The following is a 25,034-nucleotide window of genomic DNA, read 5'->3' on the forward strand; positions in this document are numbered from 1 at the left end:
TATTGTAGTAAAAAATTGTAAAACTCCAACCTCAGCAAGGTATTTTATATAAGTACAGATTACATATAAATGTATGATATATATACTTATAAAATAGGTAGGAACCTATTCTTACATTTATATGTGTCATCTTTAATATCTATAAGTAACTATATGAAAATCAATATATCAAAAAATAGAAATTCTTAAAGATTAATACTGAAATTTTGATATGCATCCATCATCTACTACTCTATTAGAAATAAAGCTAAAAATTAAAAATCCTTGTATAAGGTTTTTTATTATACCTACCATATTATACATTTATTGAAATGGTGGATACTGCAGCATGGGCCGATGATCGAGGCGACCTCCTCACTTCCCATTCGTTAGGCAAATATATAATTTACTACTTTATTAATTATTATACATTATATTATACTAATTTAATATATACCTATTACCTTTACCTATATATATTCATAATTAAGCATTTAATTCCAACATGGACTATAAATTTATGAAATAAAATTCATAATTAATATTTTGTTAAATAAAATAATTCACTAATCGTGGTCAACGTAAAAACGAATATAATTTACTAATATAATTATTCACAATTTATATTATAATTTCTGTGTGAACGTAAACGAAATCACAAATGAAGGATCATGGTCAGTATGATTATATAAATTGGTTCACTAACTGTGACATCAATTATTGTAAGACCAAATTTTAGAATTATCATACGAACCACAGGAAATGTAAAAACGAATAGGGTTACACAGTTGTGCTTTAATAATAGTTTGCTAATAGAAATAATTAATAGAAATTAACTTACATACAGAACTTAGATTGGTCACCATCATTATTGAAAAATGAATGTAAATATATAATTACATGTTATAGTAAAATAATTATATAATTTTTGTCTTATTCATTAATATGTTTATTAGTTTCATTATATACCGGTATAATATTCTAATACTACTAATAGCCTTGAATTTTTTAATTTCAATATTAAAATATTTTGTAATTATTTATTATTCTTGAAAATCTAAAAATGAGAAACATAATATATAATATACATTTTTTTAACATAAAAAACCATTCACTAACCTGCAGTTACTATAGTGCAAGGATGGCGAACCTTTTTGGGGTTAAGTACTACATTTTCCCAATCAAGGTTTTGAAAGTGCCTAAAGTCAATTATATTTTCTAAGGATAAAAATAAAGTTACATATTTATTATACATTGTTTTTTTAAGTAGGCACACCTTTTTTTCTGATTATAATTTTCAACATGTATATAATTTGTTTCTTTGAATTTCTTACAACAGTTATAATCAAATTGTTATAAATAGCATAATAATTTTAATAATTTTAATTTTTCCACGTACCATTGAAATTTGATCAACGTGCCGCCTTTGGCACACATGTCGTAGGTTTCAAGGTTTGCCAACCCCGCTATAGTGCATTAATTGTCAGGAATTTGAATACCTATCTGTGATGATTTATTTGATTAATGTAGAAAATTATGTTTAAATGATTATTATTTATCCATATAATAGTACAAATATTATGCATAGAAATATTAGATAACTAGATTTTTTTCATAACTATGTGTTGTAATACAATTTTCAATAAATTTTCAGGAAAAATGTATTAAACATTCTGTAAAAAGGTATAGTATAGACTATTTAAATAAATCACCTTCAATGACCTTTATTTTCAATACAGTGCTTCTATTGGCACTTTTAAACGCATTTTTATAATCTCTTAAAAGTTATAATCTTAACCCTTAAGCTCTTTGTACGTAATAAGCTACAGTTTAAGTACGTACATTGAGTGATTAAATATATTATAGTATATAATATATTATGTTAGATAATAACAAAAAAAAATTAAATTAAAAAAAAATTACCCCTGGCTCCGATATTAATATAATGTATTTAAAACTTAATATTGCATGTAACATACTAATTAACACTTGTAATATTATTGAAACTACTTATGTGATTTATTTATGAAAAACCTTATTTGTACCTATATAATATTTTAAGACTAAATTTTTTGTAACCTAAGATAACTCTGAGTCTCCACACGAGTTTTTCTCAGTAAGGCCCAGTAATCTTTCAATATTAATTTAAATAAAATAATAAATAAAAATATATTATGTTAGATAATATGAAATATCGAATTAATTATTTTAGCCTAAACTATTTTATTGATCGAATTAAAATAATAAATAGTGCTAATTTATAATTTAATGTTTTGTATTATAATAAACGTAAAATCCACGAGGTTAAAAAAATTAGTGTAACTTGTTTTAATAATGCTAATACAAACAATTAAGTAAATATAGAATCTCAATTTAATTTTTGAGTTTGAATAATATACATTAATGATTTAATCTAATCAACTTTTTAATTTATATGAAAATAATGTTTTGTTCAAAATAGTAAATTATATAATCCTTGTGTACTTGTGTTATTCCGTGACTATCCACCAGTTAATACTTGGTAAATTGCAATACTCCATAGTCACTTATACGAAGTCAATAATCAACCAACATTTTTTTTGTAACCATTTATTTTAAGTCATAACTCACAAATATACTGAATACTTTTGTATAATAGTAATTATGCTTTAATATTTCTCCGGACTCCGATCAAATTTAGGTTATATCTATGTTTATTGGTCTACATCCTATGCACAGTGATTTATTTATTTAAATTTAAATGAGAAACGAGCCCAATAACATAATACGCATACTATATAAGTTCATATTCATTAAAAACGTTACAAAGAAATACAGAATAACATACATTCAACTCATTATAACTTATTTTACATATTTTTTCAATACGTTTTGCACAATCGTACCTATCATATTTAGTATTTGATATAATTTATTTTCAATTTATTCTTAAGGGAGATAATGAGTTTTACTTAACATTTACTTGTCTACGAAGTAGTTTCCGCTCAAAACTTGTTAATAAGATATTCCTTGGATATACAGCTATACACTATATATATATATATAATTATTTAACTATACGATTTTTCTAGCGAAACATAGGATAGATAGTTAGGATAGTAGGATATTATTTGAAACCTTAAACATATATAAAGACTCTGCGCAAATTTATCATTTAACTGCAAAACAATAACTGTTTTATGGTCCTTGAAATGTGCACGCAATTTATACAAAGACAAATAATAATCATTATATTTATTGGATATAAGTTAACGGTAAATATGTAAATGTTGATTGAATATCATATTTACAAACACAATCATGGAATCTCATCTTATTTATTTGACGTTTGCCAAAAATCATGTTTACTTCATTACTCCGATATATTATAGACACACACATATACGTACATTGGGGCTATGTTGATATTCACTCGAGAACGCAAACATGAACGGTTGTAAATCCGTGTTATTGAATTTATTATTCTAATTTCTAATGATGTAAGCAAGAAATTTTTTCAATAATTAGCATTTTGGCGAGACATAGAAGGACACTGTAGCTCACAATTTGTATGATAATAGCTCTGTTTTCAAGGCAAAATCCGAAAAATGTATTTCTTTTTGACACATGTAGGTATACCACATGGCACACACTATACATATTATTATAATAAAATAAATAAATCGTAAACAGGCGCTTTGTATGCATATTTATATATTATAACGTGCACGCGAATTATGAGTTTTATTTTAATTGACAAGATCAATTATTATTTAATAAGAAATAATAAAATAAACAATGGCCGAAACGATGTGTGCCAGAAATCAGAATACATTGTACGAAATTCATTGTGGTAAGTCCGGTTTACTGCAATTCTGCACGTCTTGCACGGTCGCCCCAAATCCTCCCATTGCACCATAGATACGTAAAAAATTCCAAATAATATGAAAAAAGATAAATAATCATACCGATTTAATCATCGAATTAACTACATAATATTTTTATGTCTACCAATCGTCATTTAAATTAAAATCGCCACGGTAATGTACGGTATATTATATATTATGTATATTGTACATCAGTATATCAGACATATCATGAAAATATTACTATAGAGTTGGATTTATAATATGGAACTATAATTATACATACCAACTATATCTATATATATACATTGCCGTCTCATTATGATATATTTTGCACGCGGGCCAATTATAAAATATTCACTCAACCCTTCCCCCTCACATATACATATTATTAATACATGTAAATATAAATTATTGTATAATCAATCATAAACCATTGTTAATGCGGTATAATCTTTAATTGCACAGCATTTATTTAGATGAAAATAAATATCGACTTGTGATTTTTGATATTATAATTAAATAAATCTATACAGTTGTATGATTATTATAATTACAAAAAAAGAAATGTTTAATATTATAGTACACATACTGATGCATCGCTGAATTATTCACGAGAATTTGATTTATCAGATGACGGCTAGTGGTTTGTGGAGAAGGTAAGGGTAACCAATTAATAAAACAATTCAATAATAATCTATGCTATTATTGAACAATAATAATTCAAACAAGAATAATGAAATATTAATAATTTAGGTGTTGGCCAACTTACGGGGCATTAAGACAATGTACGATACAGGTAGATCAATATAATAACGAATGTCGTAAACATAATAAAATATAATGTCGATATTTTTAATAAGCATGCGCATATGACGTAATTTCGATATGGAGTGATCTCGCCGCCAATTCAGATAATAAACTAGTCGTGGAATTTATCCATGAGATGCGCATCAGTCAACGGGTTCGGCACGCAACGCCATTTGTAATTTTCCAGAAGAGTATAAAATTTATGGACTAGGTTGGAACACTTAATGTTTGAAGAAATCATCAAGTACCGTCAGCCATGAAATGACAAACATTGAACCCGTTCGAGCGTATAAAGATAAATAATTTAATATTTCACTTTTCGCGATTTAACTGAAAGCTGAGAAAGCTTAAAATTTCAAATTATTGATAAATTCGTTTACAATGAGTAATATTACTTTATCTTTATCGAAACTTAGTAAATAAAAAGTCTTGATTACCTAACTTGTATTCCTTTACAATTTAATGATTTTATCATTGTATTTAGATTTCAGATTTAGAATTAAACGTATATTAATCGTTCACCGCCAACCCTGCAGTATACTTATCTACGTTTAAAAAAGCCAACCACTCGTATTTGTTAAATCACTATCGCAAATAATAATAAGATACGGTAGTATGTATAGTATGTATACACATAATATCATGGGTTCATAAAATATATTGGCTTTTTCATTATCGACATCAAAAAAGAAAGCTGACATACCATATACTTATAATGGTGTAACAGTTCGCGGGATATAATAGCACAAATGTTAAATTAAAATCCAATATTAGTTATATACTCGTATACCATATATATTATTATAAGTATAACGTATAATAACTGTTTTCGATTTCGACCTAGACGTGCGCAGCGCGCAGGACAATATAATAAATGCTTAACATATCTATATCGAAACATGCAAGCTACTTTTACGGGTGGATTCGTCACAGAGACGCTAATATAGATCGGCGCACTTTACGATGAATAATATTTTCACCGGAACAATATAACGTAGTCGATGGAGTTACTATTTACGTTCCTAATAAATAATAATATCGACAAGACATAGAATAATATATATGCATTATATACAGGATGGTTTTTTAACGGAAGGCAATCAAATATAGCACTTATTTTAAAAACTATTTAAACATATTCTTTATTTGATTTGAAGTAACTAAAAAAAATATTTCTCAAAAAAACAATTATATTTTTATTGTTTTGTTTTATTTTTTGCTTTTTTGAATACCTACCGTGATGTCACGACACGATATACATTATAAAGTCTACGTAGAATATGATCATATAAGTATATCTATAACAATCGAATTTTGAATGAATAGCTAGATATAATAGTAATAATTATTTTTAACTTAGATTTAGCTTCATTTTCGTTCGAAATTCGCAATGTTACACTGTTACTCCGGAAAATATGCTGTTGTTCAAAAAAGTACAAAATTCAACACACGATATTGATTAAAAACAGTAAAAATATATGTTTTTTGGAAAATGTTTTGTTTTAACTATACCTATACTTCATCATATTATGTGCAAAAAACGTTTTTAACACTTTTAACAGTTTTCGAAACCACGAATGTTTTGCGTTTAAAAAAGTCACTGTACATTCTTAGTATATAATATATTATGTGTACTAGCTGATGCTGCGCACCCTGTGCCCATGTAAAACATATGTGTGTATACACGGTAACTGCATAATATGCCATGCACATTCGGCTCGAACAAAAATCCATCGTCGATTTTTAATTATCAATGACGACGAGTGGTTGACATTCTAAATCCTAATAACATTCCAATGTCGAGCGTTATTTTAATAATAATAATAATTATTATTATTATTATTTTGTACACGCGTTTTGTCCGTGGACAGGGTGGGGACCGCGCGTAAGTCACCGCATACCTGGTCAATCATATTATATAAAGCACACGATAAAATAATAATATTGTCGTTCGCGCGGTCGGCCAATCGGTTGGTCGGTCGGTCGGTCGGTGGGAGAGAGGATACGGCTTTGCAGCCGTGAGCTTGGAATCGCGAACCATCCAAACAACACACGCGCGCGACACACACATACACTCGGCATAAACGCGATCCGACAGGTGTTGAACGACGACGGTACAGCGCACGGAATCGGTTCGATCCAACGTGTATTCCAGTGTGGTGCAGCGGTAGTGCAATATAATATACGTCATCCATACGAGTGCAACACCGCACCCGCCCCAGAACAGCGTAATACACACCGAATATATTATTATGGCCGACTATTCGGCGCTGACCGTGCTGTTCGTTTCGCTGTCCATATTTCTGTTCTTCAAGTACTGCCTGGGCAATCCGGACGGCAACGGGCTGAACGCGTTCCGTTACGACAACGCCACCAGGACAGTGCTCCAGCACGTGGTATACCACGAGTTCGCCGGGTCCGCGAGCGCCCAAATGCAGTTTGTCTGACGCCGTGGCCGTCCGGCACTTTGAACATAATAATATTATTATGATTCACCGTCAGATCACGAGCAACACCAGTGGCGTGTAGGAGATTTTCTTTTAGGTGAGGCCCAGGCATTTTTCTATACCTATACAACCCCGCCCCCGTCGTATTCAAATCAATACTTTGGATTTTTTACTTATTCCTCAAACCGCGTAATCGGTATCAATTATTTACAAACAACAAAATATTTTTGAAATAGTTTGAACAGTTTCACTCCATTATAACTGTAGTAGAGTAATATTGCAAAATAATTTTTCATTAATTCTTTTGATACTCCGTCGTTCAAAAGCACTCTCATTGAGACCACATAAATAAACTTAAACATATAATAAAAAAAAATTTAACGATTTGAATAATGTTAAGCCACAGAATGTGCCGAGTTTGGTCTAAATAGATTATATGTAGACATGTGGGCTAACTTATTGTTTGTTAGTTATAACACTTATATATCATGATTGACCATCATGGCTAGATAAGTACCATTTTTATACTATAACCTACACTTTCATAAATCGTACCATCAAGTTAAATGTATAATACATTTTTTATTTGTGATAAGTTTATTACCTCAAACATATAGGTACTGGTCTATAGACTTATACGCATATCCGATACCACCCCGGATCCACCCTCTGATTTTGGTTGATGCACAGGCCTCAAAAAATAGCCTTCGCCGTGATTCTTTTATAGCATATAATACATGGTAACGGTACGCGGGAACGAATCGAAAGCGCTTTAACTTCTAAATTATTTCTAATTATATTTATTTAGAAATAAACGTGTATAAGTACTTTAAGTGTTTTCACTTAGCGACGACACTACGCGCGCACACATATGACCAGTACGATTCCGCAAACTATATTATATTATGTTATATTCGGACAAGGAACACCGACGTATAAGCTTTAACAGTGATTTTCAAAAAAATAAAAAATAAATGGTACTCAGTAACTCAAAATTAAAATGTATTATTTACCGAACGGCGGTATATCACACTGTATACATATAGCGTAAAAAAATCATTTACAACAACACCAACTATTCTTCTTTACAAATATTTTCATCTTACTCTGTGAGAATTACCTAATAATAATTTTACAATCACTAGTTTTTATCATACGTTAGAATCACTATAATTTAATGATATTACATACACCTCTAGTAATTCGTATATTTGTTATTATTATATATTTATCGATTGATACGATTTTAATAGGTATGTGTATATAGCACACGATATAAGTATTTAATACTATAGAAATATAAAATAAATACTACTGTTTAACCAGATCAAATCCAATAAAGTACACTTATTAATTACTTTTTACAGATTTAGTATTAATCTAATTAAATTTTTACTTTTTTTATTATTAACTGTAGATACTATAAACATACAAAACTATTAAAATTGGTTTATTTTCTTATTCATAGATTAAATTAAAACTACCTATCTAATATAAATAGAGAATATAATAATTATATGATTAAATATAATTTTGTGTTCCTTATTTATCAAATTAAATATATGTTTACGTTACAAAAAATACCTTTACTTTTTAATCAAAATTATTCTCATTTTAAACACCTATAAATTATTTGAATATAAGTACAACCAAGGTCAATAACCACTCACTTTTTTTTTGTACAATATTTTATTTCCAGTTTTTATTGAACGGTATGGCTATATATACACCAATATAACTGTGGTACTGCCAAATACCATATTTCCCCTTCTCGTAATTTTGCATAGGTATATAATAATATAATTTATTATGTGTATATGTATATACATAATAAGTACTTAGAATGCTTAAAACATATCATCGCCGACACTTAAAATGAAATGGTTATTTACTATATAATAAATAGTTATAGATATACATGCAGCGTATATTACTGAATCAACGATAACAACGTTCGGATCGTGTTCAAATGATGTAGACGGCAAGAAACAAATTATTAAGTCATAGTAAATTCATTGCCAAAACAGTTTAATGTAAAAAAAAACGTTTTTGAATCAATTTAATAGCATACCGGATAAAAAAAAACATAATCTTAAAACGTGATGTCCTTAAGCGTATAGCAATGAAAAATAATTGAGATCACGGTTACTCGAATACTGAATTGCAATTTTCAAAACACCGTTTTAATTTTAAATCTGCAATATATTAATAGTTGATCATTTTGTTGTATATGTATATTGTATATCAAACAACGTTCGTGCATTAGGCAAAAAAAGAACATTTCATGGTTGTTTTTTTTTTTTAATAATTGTAAAGAACAATCGCAAGAGCTTAAATGTATACACATTATACTGTACATATTATATGTATAATAATACATAGGTATAGATTATAATTATGTGCAGAATACAGGTTCATACAAAATTAAGTTTGTTATGTTAGAATTAAAAAAAATTATAATCATTTTAATTTCGTAACTACTTTGGTACAATCATATTTATCGATTTATCGATATAACAAAAAGCCTATAAATTTATTTTAATTTACAATATTTATAATTTATATACAAGGTGATTAGTCAAGTTACAATAAGCATGCACGCTTTTTTTTCCTTTAAAAATAAATTTGTTCAAATTCTTGAGATTTTTCGAACCCACTAATTTTTTTTCAAAGGTAATACAAACATTGGTTTTTTATATCAATACCCTTTGCATTTTTTACTGTAAGTTATTTATTAAATTATTTAAAAAAAAATGTTTTTGTGCCTTATTGAACAAATGAATGAGTAGTTTCTCAATTATTAAAATGTGCATATTAACGAAAATTGTCCTTAAAGATGGTCTTACTAAAATATAAAATAAATGTTATTCTTAATTGTGTATTTACTACGGTACTACACCATTAACATACTATAAATGTTGATAGATAAGTGTTAATTACTAAAATTCTCAAATCACTCGCTTTTATTTCGGAACTATTATTAATAAAAAAATTTAAAGAACCCAAGAATTACTTGTTTGATCTTTTATTTTAATAAATCAAAATTTTCTGAAAAATCATCCAATTGTAGTAAAAAAGAGGGTTTTAAAATCTCAAAAACTTGAATATGTGGTCCTTAAACATATTTAAAATAAAAATAAAGATTTTAAATAACTGCATTATTGTAAAAAAAGGAGACATGTATGCTTCAAAAATTACTCTTTATAATTGATATTATTTACAGTTATTATTAATTATAATACACCCCAATCGCAAACTATTCATTATATTGAGTGTGGGTATTCGATATTTTAATATTTAGACCTCAGCACTTCAATAAGGTGTTCAAAGAATTTCAATACGATCGACAAATGTGCTATTTTTTAACTAAATATTTGAAAATATATATAATTATTAGGTGTACTTAATATTAGGTGTTATTGTAAATCTACGAAAATATTTAATTGTAATATTGTATTATAATTTATAACTTAAATAGTGAATTATTTGAAAATAATTTTATAACCAGTTATTTAATATTATTTAATGATTAATTAATATTAAACATCAACTTGTTTATGCCGCTAGATAAGACGATTGAATCGAGTCACCAGATACCCTGCAGCAATTCTGTATCCTGACCGTAAACTTTTTGTTTATGTTATTATTTACTATTTTTCTCTTATACCTACTCTTTTATATCTAGGTCATTGTAATCGACAATTATTTGTGTATATATTATAAAGAATTTATCCGTGTTTTCTACGTTAGAAAAATTAGACAATGTTGTCAAATGGATATTAATATATTATAATTTTTTAATATATGAAACATAAATATTATTCAATAATCATTAAACTCAACATTATACATACAAGTAATTCTGGTTCTACATATATTGTATTGTTGACCTGCGGCATATATTGAGTGTCATATAAAAGTAAATGGTAATGAACAACCAATATGATAGAGAACGTCCTAAAAATGTAAATAGTTGATTTAAAAATATATAATGTGTTTTTGTAAAATGATGTTTCTAACATTTAAAATGTGCACTATAAAGTATAAATATATCCGCACACACGATTTAATAAAATGTTAATGGTATTTCTATTTAATTTTTTATGTTTTAGACATTATGACCCGTTGGGACTAAATCCGACCATAGAGTTATGAACACACGATGTCTCGCAGAAGTCGAGAAGTCTGAATAACAACCAGCTCGATGTGGTTTCAATTATTATATTAATATTCACCGACTTCGAAACGCAATTCAATAATAATTCGTGTACCAGCATTAAAAGACTAGTATAGTCTCATCAGTACTGCCAGGTGAGGGCTAGCCCGCAATAACAACTGTTCTAAGCAAACGTCTTCGTCATGCTTCGAAAAATCAACATTTTTTCAATAATAATAACTATTATAAAAATATTCAATCTACGTGATGAAGAAAAAACTGTCAAACGGTACTATGATCAAATCATTATTTTATACGAAAATAACAAATAAAAAACAAAAAGAAAATATTTCATATATTTATACTATTTTCATACAAAAAATACACATTATAATTTCACACATCATACATCGCTATTAACTAGTTTTAAATAACAGTTGCTATCGACAAATCGTGTATAGCTACCTATAAAACATGTAAATGTCATGCTAGTTTTAAATATTCAACATTATTGACGTATTATTATTTGATATTTTTCCTGTAAATATAACTATTGTAAACGGATTTCATTTCCATTATTTTAAACAGTCATAACTATTATTAATTATAAGTTATTTTATAAGTTTATTCCTATATTGTTATTTATTTGTATAATTAGTTAGTTTATAATGTATTAATTTGTAGTAGAAACCAGCCGATTGTTAGGATGATCCGCCTTGGCAATGAGTACCCGCATTTATTTTATAATTTTATTACTGATGATGTTATTTAATTTTTTTAGTTTTTTTATATATCTTATTGTATATATTATTTATATTATTATTAGCTGTATCTTATTGCTTTTGTTATTTACAATACTTTGTTATTTTTTTAATGAAACAACTAATTATAAAATTGTTAGTTGGGTATGTATAACACCCACTTAGGACTTAGAATAATACTTCTGTGAATTATATTAGGTTCCTTGCCCATAAATAAATAATAAATAACATATACGAAGTGTAAGGCTGAAATTATAATTATTTTATTTTATTATTATATTAATGTATTTTACATACATAATATGTTATATTTACATACGTTGATACATGTAAATATGTAAAAAAAAAAATGGAAGGATGTCCTTTTTCATCCTTTGGTGTATAGGATATATATTTAAATTAAATACACAAAATATTTAATTTTTTTGAAGTTCTATATTTAACAAAACTGCGTTTAATATTATACATTAATTATGGTTTTACATAGACACTAAATGCGACCAATTTACAAATAAATTACTAAGCTAAGTATACTTAATGTTTACGTAATTTTTTACAATTCATATTTTTAATGCTAAGTACAAATATTGAAATTATCAAATATACCATAATAACGCACAACAATATTTTAGTTTTATAAAATATTCAGGTAATTTAATTGTATCCACCCTTGTATTGATATTAAATGAAACTATTTGAGCCGGTATTATAAATAGTATTTCAAAGCTATTCGATGTTTAATAATTAGCATTGTGGTTGAGACTAATACTTTCTTTTTCTGCAATTTTCTTTTCAGCTTGGTTGTTTAACAATGGTGCTATAAGACTCGATAGTTTGAAACGATTCCTAAAAATAAATAAAAAAAAATAGGTTTATTTTTCATAAATATTTGACATGTGTATATAAGTATTATTCCAGTGATCAATATTATGGTGACTTTATATTTTACGTGTGTCTACAGTTTATACACTGTATACGTTTACAGTACATCTTTAGAAGCCATAGGTATGTTAGGTATTAATGAACTAAGTAACCAACTAACCAAGTATTATAATAACTTTTAAGAAATAGCAAATAAAAAGACAATGAATTATTGAAATTTAATAATTACTAAGGAACATATGATAAATAACATGAATGAAAAATAATTTTATCAGATCACGATAAGCTTATTTAAAATGAAAAATATCCAATAACTTTCACTAAAGCTATACATATATTATTTTAGTATAAGACACAAAAGTTATAGAAAAATAAATAATAACATATTTTAACACATTGTATACTCTATAGTGAAACTAGGACATACTTGTATTCTTTATCAAATGTTGTATTATATATTTTTAAATTTATGAAATTGATTTTTTCGTAAAAATTTTAAATTAAGTATAATTTTTAATTTAGAAACCGTTAATATTTTTCATAATTTATTCATGTCATTTTTCCATTTTAGTTGATTAAAATAATCTATACAAACAGAACTCATTCTGATATAATAATTTTAAACTGGATCGATTGAGCATAATATATTAAAACCTGCAGTGATATTACATATACGCGTATAACTACAGCGTAATAAATAAATTTTAAATGTTAATGAAAACAACATTTAGATAGGTATAACATTTTTTAAATGATTTCTAATGAATCTAGCTTGATAAAATATTATTTTATAATTACTATATATCCCGTTAGCTCAGAACGTTTAATTGCTTATACTAGTTATACTTCTAATACCAATATTAACTTACAGCTCGGAATATAGTAGGTACCTATATATAGTATACACGTGTATACCTACATGCCGTTCTTGTTAATAAGACATTTATATGTATCGTGATTTATATAAATTAAAATAATGCATAATATATGCATTATATGTGTATATTATACACAAATAGGTGGTAAATTCCTATTAATAAAATATATTTTAAGCAAGTAGGTGCGCATTTTAACGATTTATCGTTATATTATTGTATATTTTGCACGTAGACAATAGATAGATCATAGGTACATACAATTTTTGCATAACCGTGAGACTAGAGAGACTATATACGGAGTATATAATATTACATTACATAGAATATAGATAATAAATTACCTATAATAATAAAAACAATGTATTGTTAATATCACCTATAGTGTGATTAGTGATACCTAATTGATTCTTCTAACAGCAATTTCATTACGACAAACATACCTTTGTTTTAAATAATATTTTCGGGCCATTCATACAATTTTAATTTGTTGATTACCCTTTCTATCATTAACCTGTTTTTCCATTAACCATATTTTATCAACTTGATTTTTAAACTAGAAACTGTATTTTAGACTATTAGCATGGACTGATTTTACAAAAATGCACGTTTTTATTTTTTTGTTTTAATAGTTGTCATCACTTATTTTGAGCAATAAAAGCATTACAAACATCCACATTGAAAGTGATTTACGATAGAAAATTAGATCTTGTTACTATTTGGTATTTATAGAGCTTTGAGAAGTCAAAAATAAAAATTATTTAGAAAATCCAACCAAAAACTGAAAAAACTGTGGGGCAACGAAAAAAATACTAGCAATTTTAGATTAAATCGATTTTGTTCATTATGTGATTCATAAATGAAGAGTCGTAGATACTTAAAATTTCCATTTAATTAAAACTATAAATTTCTAAACATAAAATATATATTTTTTTTTTTTTTTTTTTGTTCTTTTTAAGATATTTATTAAAAGTTTTTTTTCGAAAGGCTTGAAAATGTAATACAAGATTTCTCGTAAGTTTTCCATACGATATTTATACAAAATTTATAGTTTTTATAATTTTTTTTTATTAACTTTGAAGTTCAAATATTCGTTAAAATTATGAAAATATATAAATATTTTGCTATTAAAAACGCATACAATTTCAACTTTAATAGCTGAAGATTGATTATCTAGTCTAAGGTTTTTGATAAAATGTTTGAAAAAAAATTTTGTTTGAATTAACGAAATTAAAAAGAAATATAGATACGGGCTTATCCTTTGATAATTAATATTTTATATAGTGGTTTATTCACTAACAAGCAAAAGAGTGAAAGAATTATGACAATATAAAAGGTTAAGATTGTATTTATCTACAATTTTCCAAAAATAAAATATCAAATTATCTGTTTAAAAAATAACGAATAATCGTCGTTAAAAGTATCTATCTGCGCTTTTATATATATATATATATATATAAAGTTTATAGTATATTACATTGTGTAAAAAATTTTAATTAAATCACCAATCGTAGTAATTAAACTGTACTAATCTTTATAGTCTATGTAGGTCTACTTTGTCCATGACTACTCGAGATACTTATTTGTTTATTATCGCTGCCAGTTTCCGGTACGCCTTTTTCGTTATTTTCGTAATTCAATAATGTGTAGTATAGAAGGTTATCCTTTTATTCGTAAATTATGATGAAATCATGATCAATTACTTAAATTCACAAAATGTGTTAAATATTTTTAAAAGATTTCTATTGTTAAACACATATTAATATTTATTATTTTTCTTAAACTATTTATGTATAGTGTATTTATAATTTATATGTAAGCATTTAAAGTAGCTATAGTGGACCACGACTTTTTCGGAAAATCACATTTTGCTTTATTTCACTAGCTTAAACTTATTTACTTATTTATAATGCACTAATGCTTATGTAGAAGAAAAATTGTTTTATAATATTAATATCCATAAGCAATATCAATGTTTTTAAAAAACTATTCTGCTTTCGACCATGATACTATTATTTGTCAAATACGTCACAGAGGTTTCTTTTTTAAAAAAAAAAAGTACAAATTAACTAGAGAAAAATTATAACCAAGTATGAAATTAGATGTGAATACAATGTAAGAACTCTATTCTTCAAAATTGCCTATGAAAATTAAGCTATAAATTAATGTACCAATATATATATACATATACATAGTCAGTTAAACAGATCTCACCTTGTGCGTATATTATGTCGTGTACACATTATATACACGTACGTATAATATATTAATATGTACATGCACAATATACCTGCGGCGATGGAGTATTATTTAAACGTCATCTGCATAATTTTCACAATACCTATATGATCTACTCACAATAATTATCAATCGCATATGGGTATACAGAATATTTATGACCTATGTAAACGGTACACATACGCACCAGACACACCAGTGGTCAAATACGTTTATATACATAACGTACAATACGGCGCAATTAATTATGGTGCCGCGGCGATGCGCGCGTGACGTGACAATAAAATATTATATTCAACAAAATAATATAATGCGGATGATAATAAGGTAATAATACTGTTTTGTACACTGACTTCTTGGCGGCCTGCCTATGCCGATTGTTGCACTTGAACCCGGTGCACTCGACTTCTGTCGGACGGTGTTCGGACGCGGCGCCGGCAAACTCCGAGTTGAGCAACTGCGCGCCGGCCATGGACATTATCTGGAACAGCCCGTCGGCCGGGGCCAGCACCACTTTGAGATCGCTCAGGCTGATCCGCACGTTCTCCGTGCCGTTTTGCCGCTGATCGTACGTCACCACGTCCTCGTCGGACGGTTCGGCGGGTGCCGCGGTCTTCGGGGCAGCGGCCGTCAATGCCGCCGCGGCGGTCAGCGCCAACAGGCAACCGCTCCAGAACAATTGTCGGCGCATGATGGCGGCGACGGGGCAGAAGAGCGCCTGTATAGATCCGCTACAGATCTCGCAGGATGTCTGTGATGTGCAGGAGTGTATGCGCGCGATGTGGGCAGTCGTGCACAGATCGCGGTCGCGGGTGTGACGGCGTGAGATTCGCTGCAGACGTTACACCGGAGGAACTGCGCTAACTGGACCGGTGGACCGCTGCAAGGACAAATAGTGTTCTGTCTCCTTCGCCGCGGGTCCACGACCGCGACGTGTTCCGGCGAAGAAGAGAAGGAGCAGATGGAAGTGGAAGAAACGGACACGGATCTCTGCGCGGAGATCTCGCAGAACGTGTGTTGAAGGAGCAGCCTCCTACTTCGCGTAAAACCGGTCGCTGCCCGGTGTACCCACCTGTGTATTATATGCGCTTATACACATATACATATATATATATATATAATAATAATAATGATATATCATTATCGCAGTTCGGGTCATTGACGCGTAACCTCCATACGACATGACCGTTACGACGTGCATATAATATAATACCTTATATTATGATGTACCTGTGTGTCCGACATCCAGTAAGTTTAATGGACATAACCGTTTTCCACCAAAATCGTACACTTCCCTTTTCGACCGAACTAAAAAGTTAAATATTTACTTATTATAGTGTTGAAAATATAAGTTATTTAAAAACGATATAATACTACATAAATAATATTACAGTCGAGTCGCGATAACTCGAAGTTGAAGAGAGATAAAAATTCTCTTTGAGATATATGTTATTCGAGATATATAATTCGAATGTACATTAATTTATATTACTAAGGGAACAAAATAAAATCGAATTATCGCGACTCGACTGTATATCATTTTTGACAATAATTTATAATTTAATCAGTGTCTTAGATTTAGATAGTATTACGATAGTGACACTAATGATACAATCGGTTTTGGTATGTGTACTGTGTACCTATTTTATAGTGCATAGTTGTTGTCACAATCAAACCTAATGCACCGGTCAAACAATAATTATTTTATAGGTGTATATTTTTGTTAAATTTATTACTTATATCAATTAAATTTTTAATACTCTTCTATATGTATAATATAAAAAAATAAATAAACTTTTAGGTTTAGCCGAAAAAAAATTTGTGCAATTTAAGTAAAAAGGGTTTTGTCCCATTCAATATATATATATATATATATATATTATTAGCAATATTGTGTATTTATATACACAATACGTTCTAGCAATACATATTATAATGTTTAGGCATTTTATAACAATAATACTAAAATTACCAGGTGAAATATTATATAATATATTTATCTCCTAGTTGTTAGACTAGGAACTAGAATAATACATAATCAAAATTAGATAGGTAATATATTTTTTCTTAAGGGAAAATATAATGTAATAATACATGAAATATAATGGCAAAAACTATATTAGTGTTCGTACATATAGATTTTTAAGATTTTTCAATTTTTTAGCGATTTATATGCATTTATAAAATCACGTTATTATGAAAATGAGAATAACTCGTTTGAAAACAAAATTATCATAAAAACCCGTTATAGAAAATATTCATTTAATAATATTATTTCAATAACTGATAATAATATTTTATAACCAAAAGGTTTTATATAGAATTAAATGTATGATAAAAGAATTTTTAATACTGGGATCTTCAAAAACAATAAAAATTATATAAGATAAAAAAAACTTCTTGTTTAAAATGGTTCATTCGTATTCCATTACCCGGGTACTGAATATTTGCAAAGGCCGTCTAGATACCTGTTATATGCTAGCAATTATAATTTAAGTATACATTAAAAACACTTTAAAAGTTAAAACTAGTTTGTAATTATTATTAATAGTATACTTTTTAATAGATTATAGATTATAGTGTCTATTAACTGTATGCCAAAGAAGAAACTTTAAGGCAATTATATTATAATAGGTCACATTTTGTTGATTGTCAAAAATAATTATTGCCTTTTGATAAGGTACCAGCTGATAAGTTAACGTTGAAATCTGTAGCTGGTCAACAATCAACAGGCAGTTATATAGTAAACAAGGACTTACAAAATATTGGTAGGTAAACATGTAAAACAAGGTACCAAAGTAATAAATGACAAATGTTTATAATAAACTATTGAGTAACTTTTGTTGTTATTCTGCTTAAATTGTTATAACAAGTATAGTTATCCATAATAATAATTTATTAATTTATCAATAATACATATTATAATTCAATATTTTAATTTGTATATTTTCAGTAAGTAAATAATAATATATTAATATAATAATATTATTTAAATATTTTGCCAAAATGTGTTAACGTAAAGGCATTACAAAAAATCTCTTGAAAATACATATTTATTGCTTAAGAAAGTTATACTGAAATTAATTGTTTAAATACCTGCTAGGACTTAATCTGTAGTCATTATATATAATGACTGCCTTACACATGTTTCGAATAACATATATTATTTTTATATATATATAAATACTATTATTTATTTATATGGGAGGTTTCTACATAAATATAAAAGACGTAAGTACCAAATATTAAACACAACACGTTCCACCGCGTTCTTTTTGCCGAAACATAATATAATATAATATTCTATTATATAGAAGTTCGGTGTATACTCATAATTGTGCGGAGAAGATAATGGCGTATTTTTATATTTCTCAATTTTATCCATATAGGTAGGTACCCATAATAAATAATAAAACATATTTATTTCTTTACTATGAAAAAGGTATGCTTTGTGCAGTATTTAATATTATTTTATTTTATTTAGTGTATAAACAATTAATAAACTGGTTCCACAAAAAGCATTGTATAACTAATTGTTTATAATTTTATACTATATAAATACCAAATAACCAATTTGATTTAAATTTAGATTAATTTGAAATTGTCTGTCAATCACTTAAAAATGAACGGTGAATACGAGGTATCGGGTAAATTTGTTTTTTAAAAGATTGTAAGCGTGATGCGTACATAATTATTCAATGAACCAGAAAGGCCTTATTTTAAATAAATGTAATATAATAATAAATATGTTTCATTGATTGTTCTCAGCCAATTTCACGTTATAATATAGATGAGCACGCGAAAAAAAAACTATTCTGTTTTATTATTACTTATTTATAAAACCACATATTTGAATATTTCTCTTTATACTTTTTGAAACATTGTTTTTAATAGTTTATCATCTAAAAATTAAATATTTTAAAGCAATATTATGTATGTAATGACTAATGATGATATTCTGTTTAATAATATAAATCACAAGTTATCGTAAAAGAGTACAACACACTTATATAATCAACCAATATCACATGAAAAATATTAATTTCACTTAAGAATTTAAAAAAAAAATGTTTACAATATAGGTAATATAGTTTATATTATTTTTTAGTGAAAGTTTATTACGTTTTAACACTATCAAATTCGTCGATGTAGGTACGAAGTACCTATTGACAAAAATAAATGTAAGTAATGTGACACATATAAATCGATGAAAAACAATTTAAAATCTATCAAAGAAATAATAATAAGAAAACCGTTAAGAGATGTGTATAACCCACTTATATGAATTTGTCACTTAATTTTAACCTACCTACAATTTAATAAACAGAAACATACCAACATGGCATCACATAAAATACGTAGTGACTACAATTTGAAAAGTTATTGTTATGAGTTTATGAAAAATTCCCTAATAATAATTGGATTATTTTTTTCTAAACACAAATAATAATGTCTAAAATGAATTGAAGCACAATTGCCACAATTAGATGTTTATAGGTACCACCCAGTAAATTAAAAATATGAAACTGAACTAACAGATTCGAAATTCTACAGTTTTACTCATACTTAACCAGGAATCTCACGGTTCGTCAATTATAATTGTTAATTGTTATTCAACTTTAAACCAATAGCTGGACAAAATAACTAAGGATTACCTACTTAGTACTTATATAGACATACTAACATATTATAAATTCACTATTACTAGTTTTACTACATAAAAATCATTATTGGACAATGGACTTATCTATTATCCTTATTGCGTGTTATATTATTAGTATGATATATCAGAGCATTAACACGTTTATTAATTCAAATTAACTCAATTCACTCGATTTTCATTTAAGTACTGAAATTAAATACAAAACCAGACAACGGTCTTTAGATACTGTAATAAGTACTAATAATGCACGTCAAAAATATATTAATGCGCATTGAGCCATTTATTTAAACGCATCATTGTTTAATCCTGGAGCACAACAAATATCTACATAAAGTCCGAAGTAAGAGTTAATTCGATTTGACAATCCGTATCAAATATTGAATGCACATTATCCCAATATAGGTACTCATCAATAATAAGTTTATATATTTAACTAAACAGTGGCCCGAAGCCCCGAACACACTGCAGTGGTCAGTAGTGGTGGTTAAATATAACCGGACACAATTTATAGTCGCGGTAAAAGACAATATAATTTTACCGCCCCCGCTGCAGATTACAAAGTGTACAGCAAACTGTACGGCCCTTTATACGCATGTTATACTCAGATTAAGTTAGGTAGCTTATATTAACATATTAACATATTAACGTATCATAAATCGAAATTGGAAATATACCTAAAACATAATAGGTATAATATAATTTTTTATTTCAGATCCCATCTAGCTATAGACATAATAGGTACCTAACCTACCATTGATTATACGAGTGGTCTTCAACCTTTTTGGACCCGCGACCATATAATCATTAAACAATATCCATATTGTATAATTTACATTTATATTATAAAATGTATATTCATTGCTATATAGTAGGTACCTACATTATAATTATTACTTGAATGAATTAATATTGGATTCATTTATTTAATAAAATACTTAAAGATACCAAAAAATGCCCTTTAAAAAAATACATTTATAACCTAAAAGCTTTAAACAAATTTCTAAAAATATTAAAATATGAATTATTTATTCAAATGATTAAGTAAAAAAAATATAATATAAACAAATGAGTAAAAAATTAAAATTACATTTGGCTAATTGAATGGTGTCATTATTTTAACCTTGTCCAATTTAAAACCAGATTACCTGGCAAGTTCAAAATGAAAATAATTTATATTAGGTATAAAAGTACTATGTAGTACTTATACTTCAATGAAGTCAATTTGTTTAGTCATAATACAATAAATAGGTCAAAAATGTTCTAAAAAAAATTAAGTTGTATAAAAACATCCAAAAAAATGTTGTGGTTAGAATACAGAGTACTTGAAACACATTTGTAGCAAAGAAAGCATCGTGTAAGATTCCAAAAAAAGATGCAAATGCATTGAAATTTGAGCCCTGTTAACAATAATTTCATTAACAAGTACTCAAATTTTGAAATTGTAATACCTACTAATAATGTTATGTGTACAAGTTTTAAAAACAAATGTGTAGATAATTAAATTTAAAAAAAGTAAAAAGTTGTAGAAATTATGAAAAAATTAAACAAGTTTGACTTTTTTAATTCTGCGTTTATATTTTTCATTATCATATAGTAGTGAGTAACACCTGTTGATAAAATAAAAAAATTAGTTTAATAATTATTAATATAATACAGAATCAAATAAACAATAAAATAATCATTGTAAACTTATGATTAAAAAAAAATTTAGTAACCAAGTAACCTGAATGTACCGAGGAGGTAAAAAATACAGTATAAATTCATAAAATCCTATTTTTAATATATTATTTCAAAAAGATATTACAATTATCAATCAATATTATTTAGATTTTTTATTCTTCTTCATTCTCTTCACCACCGTCTTGATCATCTACATCCACATCACCATTTTGCATACCTTCTTCATCTTCTTCGTCATCATCACCAGCGATTTCAGCATTTTCCAATTCAGCCTTTTCCATTTGTCGCACTAAGTCAGCTTCATCACTAGCTGTAACCACTTTCGGCTAAAAAGTTAAATTTAAAAATATTCAATTATTAATTTTATATGGAATTATATAAAACAATAGATGATAATGTATTTAAAATTTAAATAAAATATTAAAATATAATAAAACAGTATACCTGTTAGGGAAAAATTGTTGTATTTTGTAATAATTAAAAAAAAACAATCTTGTGAAATTAATTCTAAGAATATTTAAAACATATATTATATTGCTTTACCGGCATTTGGATTTTGAATACACCACCAAGAGTTTGAATAGTTTTATCGATCTCTTCAATAGCAGTTTGCAATGCTTTTAAACCATCAGTTTTTTCAGGTGTGGCAGTTGTCATTACTAAATAAACAAAAATTAATTAAACATGATCAATTAAAAAGTAATTTTAACATATTGTACATATGATTAAGAACAAATAACTAATAAATAAATACCATATAATGGTGGAGCAATTAGATTGATTTTAATTGGAAGCTCTTCCGTTGAACAAGCCAGACCTGCTTTTAAAGCTGTCTTAACAGCATCAATTCCTTCATATCCATAACAGGCAACTTCAATATCAGCTCTTATTTTTACAGCTTGAGAAGTTAATTTTCGCTTAATATTATTAAGCAATACATTTTGAGTATTCTCGTCTAATCCACATTCAGCTAATATAGTTGGATCCCTAAAATAATCAAAATATTATTGAATAATTCCTTGTATTAAATAAAAGCAAAATAAAAATAATTAAATAAATATGAATAACAATATGATGTACTTCAACTACTTAAAAAAAATGATAGGGACTTCTACTATATTACATTTCAGATTTATATTGTAAAATATTAACAAAATACAAAAAATACAAAAAAATATAAGATCATAACTTTATACCATTACTTTTTTTAAAAGAATAACAATTTGTTTTACAAAATATATTTGAATAATTGTATTATTTGATAATATATACAAAGTGATTCACAAAGTATGGTCACTTCTATGTATTTCTTTATTCTTTAAAAAATGAATTTATTCAAAAAATGTATTCTTAAAACCCATACTTTTAAATTATAATTTTTTTGTATCAACTATTTAAGGATAATATATAACAATAAGAACCCCTACCCTTATTTTTTCACTATAAGTTATATCAAAGATAATTTTTTGAAATATTAATATCTCATAAAGATTAAAACAGGTACGTTCTCAGTTAATAAAATGTTTACAATAGTAAAAGTTAAATAGGAAACTCAAAAACAACTTGTTTAACTTTTATATGTCAACATTTTCAAAAATATCTATTAGATAATTTACAGTAGAAAAAAGAGGCATTTCCATTTTAAAACAAATTTGTATATAACACAGGTTAGGGTATACTCTTTAAGTAGTACAAAAAATTACAAGAATTTTAAAGTAGTATATAAGTTTGTTTAAACACTTCATTAATCAGATCTTGAATGGCTACATTATTGAAAAAAGAGAACGAACATAATTGGCATTAATAATGATAATGAACTTATATTATTAATGATAAAAACCTTAAAATCATTAAAAAAAATTACTAAAACAACTTACTGAACAGCTTGTTTGAAAAAATCATAAGCTGATGACTTCTTTTTAGTTCTTTCTTCGTAAAACCAAGCTGTTTTGTGGTATAGCTCTTCAAATTGAGCATCAGATTCAAAGTTTAAAAGTTCTGCAACGTGCCGTAAAATTGAATTAACAGCTTTTGCTTTAGCAAATCTTTCTGTACACTTTTCTATGTCTTCAGGAGAAACTCTTCTTTTACTCAAATCGATATAACCTAAAATATGCACACATTCAAGTATTATTTTCTGTAAAAAGAACTATGTTTAAGAATAACAATCTACCTTTTTCTTTGTCTACACGAATTACAACTACAGGTTCAGTCTTGCCTATGCGAATTAATTTGTTGATTGAACGAATACGTCGCCTGGACAATTCTGATAACAATATCATACCCTCGATATTGTTGTATTCCAGAAGATGTACATAAGCACCCATCTCTTCAATACTACGAACGTTGACCATGACGACATCGTCAATTTCTGGATAGCGTTCCGCATAAAACCGACACGACAACGGCATTTTAACCTACTAACAAAAACAATATTAAAATTTGTATTCGATTTTGTGTAAACAGATACCTAATTCTCATCAATCACATACTTATTTGAAATTGACAAATACACTAGGTTCTTGTTCGTATATTATAAAACTAATAACTATAAATATTCTATTTCTTATACAAAACAAAATCGACCTAATATCGCAAGGTAAAAATAAAGAAATTTAAATAAAATTAATACCTGAGATTTACTCCCGAATCCTAAATTCCTGACGCAATCACAAAAAGATTAAATTCTAAAAACATA

The 25,034-nt window shown here is 27.1% G+C and overlaps 2 protein-coding genes across 5 annotated transcripts; both read right to left on the reverse strand.

Annotated features, from left to right (window-relative positions):
• Positions 1–12,424: 12,424 nt before the first annotated feature.
• Positions 12,425–16,956, reverse strand: LOC113548019. Its single transcript, XM_026948657.1, has 2 exons — positions 16,347–16,956; positions 12,425–12,844 (listed from the first exon to the last, which is right to left on the reverse strand). Exons 1-2 carry the CDS (start codon positions 16,682–16,684, stop codon positions 12,736–12,738), a joined length of 447 nt encoding a protein of 148 aa, XP_026804458.1. The 5' UTR covers positions 16,685–16,956; the 3' UTR covers positions 12,425–12,735.
• Positions 16,957–22,415: 5,459 nt separating this feature from the next.
• On the reverse strand, positions 22,416–25,034 carry LOC113547885 (eukaryotic translation initiation factor 2 subunit 1). Of its 4 annotated transcripts, none has more exons than XM_026948452.1 (6): positions 24,969–25,034; positions 24,510–24,756; positions 24,214–24,442; positions 23,091–23,323; positions 22,880–22,995; positions 22,416–22,662 (listed from the first exon to the last, which is right to left on the reverse strand). In XM_026948452.1, the coding sequence occupies exons 2-6, from the start codon at positions 24,745–24,747 to the stop codon at positions 22,489–22,491; spliced, it is 990 nt and encodes a 329-aa protein (XP_026804253.1). In that variant the 5' UTR covers positions 24,748–24,756; positions 24,969–25,034; the 3' UTR covers positions 22,416–22,488. The 4 variants fall into 4 exon arrangements, with proteins under 4 accessions (XP_026804253.1, XP_026804255.1, XP_026804252.1 ...); XM_026948454.1 differs by having other exon boundaries at positions 24,510–24,753; positions 24,969–25,016; XM_026948451.1 differs by having other exon boundaries at positions 24,829–24,990.

Source organism: Rhopalosiphum maidis, chromosome 1 (genome assembly GCF_003676215.2).
Source record: "Rhopalosiphum maidis isolate BTI-1 chromosome 1, ASM367621v3, whole genome shotgun sequence".
Taxonomy (NCBI): Eukaryota; Metazoa; Arthropoda; class Insecta; order Hemiptera; family Aphididae; genus Rhopalosiphum; species Rhopalosiphum maidis.

Excerpts from the sequence above, each read along its gene's own strand:
- LOC113548019 (XM_026948657.1), bottom strand. The coding sequence starts at position 16,684 with ATGCGCCGACAATTGTTCTGGAGCGGTTGCCTGTTGGCGCTGACCGCC. Across the intron at positions 12,845-16,346 it reads CATAGGCAGGCCGCCAAGAA|GAATCGTTTCAAACTATCGA; the intron begins GTCAGTGTACAA and ends ATTTATTTTTAG.
- LOC113547885 (XM_026948452.1), bottom strand. The coding sequence starts at position 24,747 with ATGCCGTTGTCGTGTCGGTTTTATGCGGAACGCTATCCAGAAATTGAC. Across the intron at positions 23,324-24,213 it reads TTTTTCAAACAAGCTGTTCA|GGATCCAACTATATTAGCTG; the intron begins GTAAGTTGTTTT and ends TGATTATTTTAG. Across the intron at positions 22,663-22,879 it reads TATTCAAAATCCAAATGCCG|CCGAAAGTGGTTACAGCTAG; the intron begins GTAAAGCAATAT and ends TTAACTTTTTAG.